The following is a 10,587-nucleotide window of genomic DNA, read 5'->3' as shown; positions in this document are numbered from 1 at the left end:
GGGGCCCAATGCAGGGCTCTGAGATCATGACCTGAGCTGAAGGTGGATGCTTAACCAACTGAGCCACCCAGGCGCCCCCATGATGGATATTATGCAGCAAAATGCGCCCTCTCTCCCTGGCCCTGGCTCAGTGGACTTGAGGGCTCTGCTTGTCCTCTGCAAACAAAGTGGTGTGAGGAGGTTGGGGAGGGCAGCGAGGGAAGCCAGGGAGTCCTTGCTGGGCCTCCCTCTGGAGCCCGCCCAGCAGCTTCTCTCTCAGTCCTGCTGTACCCGCCCTCAAGCAGAACACAGAGACAATTCATGGGAGAAGCAGAGACAGGCAGAAACAGAGACCTCCGGCTTCTGGGAGCCTTGAGCTGCAATGCCTGGAAGGGGGTGTTTTCTCATTGGGGAAGATCTCGCCCCACTTTGTGGGTACAACAGCCCTCACCTGCTGGGCTGTGCATGCTCTCGGCTCCAGGCAGCGCATCTGTCCCCCTGCTGATATGGCAGCAGGACTCTGTCGGAAGTTTGTCCCCTCAGCTTGTGGGGGCCGCGTTTTCTCTGCCGGTTCAGTCCTCATCACTGCTTCCCTGCCTGGGTTGGCCTAGGGATGGCTGTCCAAGAAAATGCAGGTAAACTGGCTCCCACAGACCAGTCCTTTTTTTTTTTTTTTTAAGATTTTAAATTCATTTATTCATGAGAGACACAGAGACACAGGCAGAGGGAGAAGCAGGCTCCATGCAGGGAGCCCGACGCAGGACTTGATCCCCGGTCTCCAGGATCACGCCCTGGGCTGAAGGCAGATGCTTAACCGCTGAGCCACCCGGTTGCCCTAGACCAGTCCTTCTTGAGGTGCGATCTCCCAGTGAGGAGCATTGACAGTGCCCAGTGTTCAACAAACCCGTCGGGTGATTCTGATGCTACCGGAGGGCAGGGACCACGTGTTTTGTCCACGCCTGAGCTTCAGCCTCTAGCCCTACACTTGACACCAGGCAGCTGCCCGGTGAATACTGGATGGAAGCAGATGAGCATCATTATCCCAAAGGGAAGAGTGTATCTAGTATGCCCCCGACTCCATGCAACCACGGCCCTCATATTCTTATGTCATCTGAACACCTTGCGGGGCAAGCACCACATCTGAGTTCTACGGGAGTCATAGGTAATAGCAGTGGTTGGAGTTTTATATGTGCTTTCAGGCTTTGAATTTCCATGATGGTCCTGTGAGAAGTATGATCCCATTTCATAGTGGAGGAAGCTGAGGCACAGAGAGGTACCCATAATTTCAGCTACTAAGTGGTAGAGTGGGATTTATAACTAGGTGTCCAACTTCATGAGCTCTCCACTTGCTATGTGTCTTAGGGACTACTTGGGTTATCCAGTACTGATGACAAATCAGGTCATGTCTCTACTCCCTGATTTTTGCAGATGACATAACATTTTCCACCCCCCTGCCAGGAAAGGCCTAGTTCTAAAAGTTAATTTTTTTTTAAAGATTTATTTATTTTATTTTTTTATTTTATTTTTTGTGAGAGGCAGGGAGCTTGGGTGGCTCAGCTGGTTAAGCATCTGCCTTCCACTCTGGTCATGATCCTGATCCTGGAGTCCTGGGGTCGAACCCTGCATCGGGCTCTCTGCTCAATGGGGAGTCTGCTTCTCCCTCTGCCCCTCCCCCTGTTCATGTTTGACTCTCTCTTTCCAAAATAAATAAATAAAATCTTTAAAAAAAGATTCACAGGCCAGTATCTGGATAGAGACCTCCCAGGTTGTATATTCACCAGGAAGGTCTTCATTGCTCCCTCTCCCTCACCTGCTATGGCCTCAGGATTCTCACTACTACCCTGTGCAGTTATTTTGAATTTGACATGTTTCTTCTTTTAAAAAGAGTTCAGTGTTAGAAATGCAATATGCTATAAGATGAAATAAGGGCAACCGTCCTCCAAAGTTTATAACATAGGGCAGCAACTCCTTCCTCACGTCCCTCTCTAGGCTACCTTCGAATTCCTAACCCCTCTGCTGGTATTCACGTGTGTGGTTTTTTTTTAATTATTTATTCATTCATAAGAGACACAGAAAGAGCGAGGCAGAGACATAGACAGAGGGAGAAACAGCCTCATCACAGGGAGCCCAACATGGGACTTGATCCCAGAACTCCAGGATCATGCCCCAAGCCAAAGGCAGACACTCAACCACTGAGCCACTCAGGCCTCCTGTGGTATTCACGTTTGTAACTGAAATTTCATGCTGATTCTATTTCTTGATTTTTTTAGTTTATATATTTTTCAGTATTACATATTATATGTCACAATATAAAATATCATACCATATACAATCTCTCCAAAACACATGTGCTTCTTATACTTTTATATCCTTATATACCTCCTCTGTGCTCATGCTCCAGACTGGGCTGGCTGGCCTTGGCTGCTAGCCTGGCACGCAGCCACTGCCATCACACTGGGGATTCTCTTTCCTCCTGTCCTGTTTGGATCTCCAGTTTCCTGTGTCCCCATATCCACTTTCCTAGTTTTCTCTCTTGTTTGGTTGGGGTACATCCTCTAGTAGCTGTTTGAGAAAGAATGTATGGGAGGTAAATTTTTAAAAAAACTCACGTTCTGAAAGTATCTTTATTCTACTATCACTGAAATTTGGCTGGATACAAATCTAGATTAGAAACCATTTCCTATCGGGACACCTGGGTGGCTCAGTGGTTGAACATCTGTCTTCAGCTCAGGACGCGATCCCAAAGTCCCGGGATGGAGTCCTGCATCGGGCTCCTCACAGGGAGCCTGCTTCTCCCTCTGCCTGTGTCTCTGCCTCTCTCTGTGTGTCTCTGATAAATAAATAAATTAAAAAAAAAAAGAAACAATTTCTTATCAGAATTCAGATCTTTTTCTTTTCAAAAAGATTTTATTTATTTATTCATGAGTGACACAGAGAAAGAGGCACAGACATAGGTAGAGGGAGAAGCAGGGTACCTGTGGAGAGCCCGAAGCAGAACTCAATCCCAGGACCCCAGGATCATGACTTGAGCCCAAGGCAGATGTTCAATTACTGAGGAACCCAGGTGTCCCAGAATTCAGAAGATATTACTTCAAAATCTGCTTTGAGAATTTTAGTGTCATTTAAAATCCCTGATCCTTGGTATGTGACTTGTTGGTTTTTTTCTCTTTTTCCCTTTCAGATTTTTAATCCCAGAATCCTGAAACTTCATGATAAGAAGTCTTGCTATAGTTCCTTAAATTGTTTAATATTGAAAGATTTCAGACCTATAAAAATAATGCATATGTAATAATGAAGTATTATAATATAAATATTGCAAAACCATCTATCCATCATTGACATTAAAACATTAACACGTTGAAACCCCCCCTTAGCTGGCCCTGTCTTCTCAAGACATGCCTTGAGATCTGTTGTTTATCCTTCCTGTGCATTTATTCTTTCGCTGCATAAAATATATGTTAATATATGTCATTTCTCCCTGTTTTAGAATCTATATATAGATGGTGTCATAAAGTATGTATTTTTCTGCCATCTGTTTCTTAGCTCATGGTTGTAGAGTCATCTACGCTGAGAATACCCACTCATTTCCACCAGCATGATATTCCATTGTTTGACTACACTGTATCACCACTTATGCATCTATTCTTCTGTTGATGCTATGTAGGTTGTTTTCTTTCTTTCTTTTTTTTTTTTTTGTAGGTTGTTTTCAATTTTTAGCTAATAAAAAGGTACTGCTCTAAATTAACACTCTGTCCACATCTCCTGGAGCCCACTTAGAGGAGCTTCTGTATGAAAATGGTTCTCAGTTTCACTAGCACATTGGAGTCATGTATGGAGGTTCACAGAATCCTACTATCAAGGTTGTGCTCCCAATTTTTTTTTAAGATTTTATTTATTCATGAGAGACACACAGAGAGAGAGGCAGAGACACAGGCAGAAGGAGAAGCAGGCTCCATGCAGGGAACCCGATGTGGGACTGGATCCCCAGACTCCAGGATCACGCCCTGGGCTGAAGGCAGACACTCAACTGCTGAGCCACCCAGGGATCCCCTGTGCCCCCAATTTTTTAAAAAAAGATTTTATTTATCTTTTCATGAGAGACATAGAGGCAGAGACAAAGGCAGAGGGAGAAGCAGGCAGGGGAGCCTGATGTGGGACTTGATCCCAGGACCCCAGTCAACCATGGAGCCACCAAGGCGTCCCTAGAATCCTACTATCAAGGCTATGCCCCAAATTGATGAAATCAGAATCTCTCGGGGAGGTGGAGGAGGGGAAGACTGGTGTGATGTGCTTGTAAAACGTCCCAGGCAATTCCAGTTAATAGCCAGTGGTGACAACCACTGCCCTAGACTGGTGCTACAGAGTGTGGTCCTCCAGCCTGATGTGGGACTGGATCCCAGGACCCAGGGATCATGACCCAAGCCAAAGGCAGACGCTCAACCGCTGAGCCATCCAGGGGTTCCTATATTTTAATTTTTAAGAGTCTTAACACTTCCTTTTTCTTTTTTAAAAAGATTTATTTATTTATTTGAAAGAGGGAGAATGTGAGCAGGGAGAAAAGGAGAGGGAGAGAAAATCCTCAGACTCCCTGACAAGCATGGGGCCTGACTTGGGTCTCAATCCCAGGACCCTGAGATTGTGATCTGAGCCAAAATCAAGAGTCGGATGCTTAACTGACTAAGTCACCCAGGCACCCTAAGAATGTTATTTTTTTTAAGAAGGAAGTGTTAAAAAAATAAAAAATAAAAAGGGACACGTGGGTGGCTCAGTGAGTTAAGCAACCAACTCTTGGTTTCAGGTCAAGTCATGATCTCAGGGTCATGAGATCGAGCCCCACATTGGCCTCTGCACTCAGCGGTGAGTCAGCCTGGGGATGCTCTCTCCCTCTGCCCCCTCCCCCTTCACTTGCTTGATTTTTCTCTAAACATAAATAACTGAATAACTAAATAACATTCTTTTCCTGTTTCATGGGTAGGTGTCTTCAGAGGGTTGTTCCCTAACTCCTTCTTCCTGTTTATTAGAATCTCTGTATTTTTAGTTGTTGGTTTTGGTCAACTGTTGGTGCCTTTGGCTGTTTCAATTGAGTGTAACACAGCCAAGCTACAAGCTAAATTGTACGTGCAGGTGGGGCTTGCGGAAAGGAGGCCTTGCAGGGGGTGACTGGGCAGAGAAGGGGGAGTTGCTGACAGCAGGATCTATGTCCATCTTTTCTCTTTAGTCAGTTCTCCAGTGATGGGCTGAGTAACATCTTGCCTGGGGGGTGGGTAGATGGAGAATAGCCAGGTGTTGGAGGGGGAGAGGATGGAGGGTCTCTCCATTAACTGCTGCCTCCCTCCAGCCTTTGGCTGGGCTTGGGGTCCCCAGTACCAACTTTCTAGTTCACCCTTGGCCAACAGTAAACCTGTTTTCTCCCAGGGCCAGGGAAGGGCCCTGTGGGCTAGGGAAAGGGACTTGGGGGTCTCAGTGCTTGCAACCAATATGACTTTCATATCCATCCTAGTTTCCACCTTAGGAACACCTGGTCCCTCCAAGTTCTCCAATTTGGTGGATTCTGCAAAGCAAATGGACTGGTTCATGGCTGCCTTTCTCCCCTGCAGACATTTTGGGGAGCTGGGGAAGCTGGCACTAAACAAAGTATACTCTTCCATCTTTCAAAGTTTTCAGACCTCTCCTCTCCTTTCTGGCTTTGTAATTCACGCATTTCATTCCTTTAGGTTACTCTGATAGAGCCTGGGGGGCAGAGGAGATATAAATGTATCCAGCCCAGTGTATTTAACCACAAGTCCCTGTCTGCTTTACAAGCATTTTCACATCTGTGCACAGAAGTTCATACAATTCATTTGGTTAATTTTTTTTTCTAAATGTGAATGGCCTTGTTTTTCCATTCAACACCAGGTTTGTGAGCTCTACCACACGGAGACCGAGCTCATTCCTTTCACTGTGGCTCAGAGAGCGCTCCAGCGGTCAACATACGACATTCTCTTCCATCCATTTGTCTATCGATGCATCTCGGAAACACAAGTGACTACAGCCTTTTGATCAGCACACTGGCTCAATGCAAATTCTAATTTTTATTGTTAGAATTCTGAAGCGTAACTTGTCACAGGGAAAACAGTCTTTTTACCATCTGCCAGCGGCAAGAGCCAAAAAACTAATGGTGGGGGCCTGAGAGCCCAGAGAGGACTTTCAAGGACCAGGTATGAGGGGTGGTGGATGAGGGGCAGGAAGAAAAGATATGGACACAAAACACATGCACGCGCGTGCGCGCGCGCACACACACACACACACACATTCTCAATCTCTTTCAATCTCTGTCTTCATTTTCCAGAAGCATTTGCTCACATGCTGAATTAATTATTTTTCATGCCAAATCAAACCTACTGAAGAGAAGTGAATTAAAGGCTTCGGGGGGCCTTGTACCCCACCTGGGGATGCAACAGAAGGCTGTTCTTCAATGAGTGAACTCATAGTATCCACTAGAACCCTTCCCCACTCCACAAGCTGGGGAGAGGCTGAGCAGAGCCTGGGGAGGCTGTCAGAGGGGTTCCACAAGGAACCCAAGTGAGAGCCAGGTCTGGATACTGCTCCTGAGCCAGTCTCGAGCAAAGGGCAGGCGACCTTCACTCTCTAGGATCTGCTGCTCATCTCTTGGGGCCAAGTTCAGCCTGGAAGGGCAATGTTCAGGGATGGATTCCTCTTCCATTAATACAAATATGGAGAAAGCCCAGTCCAGTGTCCTCCGAAACTGCAGTGCATATGGGAGGGCCCCCTGAGTTGTCCAACCAGGACAAGGACAAACCTAAAATGAACGTGGAGGTAGCCTGGGGGAGGGCGCGGAGGCGAGCGGTAGAGAATAAATAAAGGTCATGGCTGAGGGTTGTGGCAGTGGGGGGTGCCTCCCAGGACAGAAGGGTGCAGAAAGGCACTGAGTGGGGGGAAAGGAGACTCAGCACCCCCAAACACTGGTTTGCTGGGTCTGAGGTCACGTCTAACAGGGCTGGTCCACTGAGGGCTCCAACACCGCTCCCCAGACCCACCCAGCTTGCTTTCTCCCTCGAACTCTTCCACTGGGACATCTGCTCCCTGCACCAAGCGGGCCCGTGCCAGGGCTGGCGGACGGAGCTTCGGAGGCCGTGTCAGCAGCGGGGGATTGTCCAGGTGTGCTTCTTGCCTTCAGGGGAGAGAAAAAAAGGCCACTATAGGGTGAGCAGAGGTGGGGATCCTCCCCAGTGACAGGCGGGCTCCAGCCTGCACCTGAAGCAGCTTCCCTTTCTGCCCCTAAACGGGGGTGGGCGGGGAGGACTGGGGCTGGTGCCCTGGGCAGGGGACACACGCTCCAGCAGAGCTCTGCTCCTTCCGCTGTCGCTGCCAACAAATCATCTACTCCCTGTGCTTCAGCGTGGCCATTGAGACGGGGGCAGCGAACACGGGCGATCTTAGATGCCAGGAAGAACAAACGACGTGGAGTCTAAAACTCCCCTCGGGTTGTCTCACAAGCCCCGGGCCCCTTCTAGGCTCTGGGCCACATGGCCTCCCCCTTATTGGATATATGTTTCATCTCACCCTCCTCGTGGCCCTATGAGGAACACAGCTGGTCCCCACTTTTGCAATAATGGAAACAGGGTCAGTGAGATGAGATATTAGGTTGAGTCAGATCGATGCCAATACTTGACTATTTTTGATCAAAGGATCAAAGGAAATTTCCTATGGTTGAATCTGATGGCTTGCCCAAGCTCACGTGTCTGTGGGTGGTAGGGCTGGGACACAAACGTGGTTGATTCCAAACTGTCCTCTGTGGAGGATTTCAGGAGGCCAGGCGGAGGGGAGCTGGTCTGCTCCACGGCCCTGCCAAGGGGCCTACCTCTCCCAGAGACCTGCCCACCTGTGGCCTCTCTTACGTGCCCTGCCCTGCAGCTTCCTGGCATTATGACGGTAGAGAGGGGGAGGAGGGAAGACAGGGAGCAGGTGCGGGCACTGGGGCGGGGGGCTCCCGCAGGCTTGCATGCAGATTCCCGCAGTGAGCTGTCCTCGGACCCCTGGGGAGGTCAGCTGCTGTGCAGATCCATGTGTGCACTACATGTCCCGGGGTCTTCTGGCCCAGAGGTCCCAGGTCCAGCTGGGGCTTTTTTCTTGAAGGAGACTGAGGGCAGGACTGAGGACCCTCAGCCTGCCCACCCCCATTGCACGATGATCCCAGGTTGGTCAGGTAGGGGCAGTGGGCCTGGTGGGATAGAGCCTGGGTTCCCACCCTTAGTTTCCATACCCATCAAATGGGGATAATAAGCTTTCCATCTACTGCTCCAACAGAATGCAAGTGGCCCTTAGGGGTGCGAGGGCAGGCTAGGCTCCACGCCACCAGCTCTTGTGGATCTGAATTCTCACATTGATTTAGGTCTGGGTTGTTTTGGGTGAATTGATTGGGCTTCTTCAGCCACGTGGTAGGTAGTTGTAGGTAGGTGACCTTTCTGAAGGTCAGGGACTGTGTTGTACCTGCCCAGGCTGGGCACACGATTGGGCCTGGTGAGGACTGGTTGCCTGGTGCATGGCAGGTGTTCCTGAAACAGTAGTTACTAAGGCTACTGTGGAGATGGGTAGATGCTTTGAAAAATGACATGTTTCACAAAGCAGAGGATGGTAAGAACCATTGTTAGGATTACTAAGAATGGATAGGGGTGGTTCCCCTTATTATTTTGGGTCCCTTTCTCTGTTCATTGCAGGCAGGGGTGGGGTCTGGCTCACCTCTGTTCCCCCCAGTGCCTGGCACAGCGCTCAATAAACAGAGAATTGCAAATATCATCTAGCACTCTCCAGTTTGGGTGGATTGAGTAAGGAAGGAGGAGGAGCATGGGGAAGCAGAAGAGGGAGAGGCCGGTAGGTTAGAAGGTATGGCTTGGTACTCACTGGGGCCCTTTGGGTCTGGCCAGGATGGGGTGCCCAGCTGTGGGTCTGCAGAGCCCATTCCAGTCTCACTTGCCAGGCTGCTCTGGCTTCCTGAGAGGTGGCTGGGCCGGCGGGCAGGCCCCATCCTGGGGGACTCCACACTGCCACCTGCAAGAGACATGGGTGCTCTTTGGGCCTTGAACAGAGACAAGGATGATCTCAGACTGATAAGGAGCTAGTCTAAAGTCTTCTCATTTGTGGGACACCTGGGTGGCTCAATCAGTTGGGGATCCAACTCTTGATCTCAGCTTAAGTCTCAATCTCAGGGTCATGAGTTCGAGCCCCATGTTGGGCTCCACACTCAGTGTGGAGTCTACTTAAAAACAAACAAATCTTCTCATCTAGAACTGTGGTAGGTATCTGTGGGATTGTCTGCTCAGAGCCCATCAACCCTCTGCCCCCACGTGGTTGCCATGTTCTAGTGAGATCTTCCTCTCTGGCCAGTGCTAATTGGTTCAGGATATATAAAGGCCACTACATAGGTCCCCAGATTGGTTCAGTAAGGAACAAGTCATCAACATGAAAACTTACAGTGAGGAGGAGTTTTTCTTGCCTTTATAGAATGAGGGGGAAAGGTATATATCTCCATTAACCCAATGACATTTTAAAAAACTTATTTATATATTTAAGTAATCTCTATATCCAATGTGGGGCTTGAATTCACGACCTTGAAATCAAGAGTTGCATGCTCTACTGACTGAGCCAGCTAGGTGCCCCCCGCCATGGGTTTTTTCTTTAAAAGCTGGCTGTGGAGCCTAATATGGGGCTTGAACTCACCATCATGAGATCAAGACCTGAGCTGAGGGCAGCCTGGGTGGCTCAGTGGTTTAGTGCTGCCTTTGGCCTGGGGTGTGATCCTGGAGACCCGGGATCAAGTCCCATGTTGGGCTCCCTGCATGGAGCCTGTTTCTCCCTCTGACTGTGTCTCTGCCTCTCCCTCTCTCTCTCTCTCTCTGTGTCTCTCATGAATAAATAAATTTTTAAAATCTTTAAAAAAAAAAAAAAAAAGACCTGAGCTGAGGGGCACCTGGGTGGCTCAGGTCCTGATTGGAGGGTCCTTGGATCAAGGCCCACATTGGGCTCCCTGCAGGGAGTCTGCTTCTCCATCTGCCTATGTCTCTGCTTCTCCCTCTGTGTCTCTCATGAATAAATAAGATCTTTAAGGAAAAAAAAAAAAAGATCTGAGCTGAGATCTAGAGTTGGACACCAACCAGCTGAGCCACCCAGGCTCCCCCCCACCAATGGGGTTATTCATTGCTGCCTTTATTAACTAAGGAAACTTCCTTCAGATATGGTTGCTACCTTGCTGTCTGGGAGCACAGAGGCGGGACCTGTAATACTGCACTCCATCTTCTCCCTGTCTCCCAGACCACCCTGGTCATAGCTGAGAGCTGGTGTTAGTGGGGTTTAAGAGCTCTATAAGGGGAACAGGTTATAAAACCTGCCCTGGAAACCAAGGCTGGCAAGTAGGTTTCCTTCCTTCCTTTCATTTCCTTCCCTTCCCTTCCTTCCTCTTCCCTCCTCCTCCCTTCCTCCCTTCCTTCTCTATTCCTCCTCCTTCCTCCCTTCTCCCTTCCTCCTCCCTTCCTCCCTCCCTTCTTTCTACCTTCCTTCTTCCTTCCTTCCTTCCTTCCTTCCTTCCTTCCTTCCTTCCTTCCTTCCTTCCTT

At 49.0% G+C, this 10,587-nt stretch overlaps 1 protein-coding gene across 1 annotated transcript in view; it reads right to left on the bottom strand.

Annotated features, from left to right (window-relative positions):
* Positions 1 to 6,031: 6,031 nt before the first annotated feature.
* RPH3AL (rabphilin 3A like (without C2 domains)) overlaps positions 6,032 to 10,587 on the bottom strand; it is a 101,703-nt gene continuing 97,147 nt past the window's right edge. Inside the window, 3 exon segments of the mRNA XM_035721422.2 lie at positions 6,032 to 7,150; positions 8,881 to 8,910; positions 8,912 to 9,027. Of these exon segments, the coding sequence (XP_035577315.1) occupies positions 6,968 to 7,150; positions 8,881 to 8,910; positions 8,912 to 9,027 (329 nt within the window). The 3' untranslated portion in view covers positions 6,032 to 6,967.

The sequence above is a fragment of the Canis lupus genome, chromosome 9 (assembly GCF_003254725.2).
Source record: "Canis lupus dingo isolate Sandy chromosome 9, ASM325472v2, whole genome shotgun sequence".
NCBI lineage: Eukaryota > Metazoa > Chordata > Mammalia > Carnivora > Canidae > Canis > Canis lupus.
Note: the sequence above shows the minus strand (reverse complement) of the source record. Positions and strands in the feature narration are given on the sequence as shown.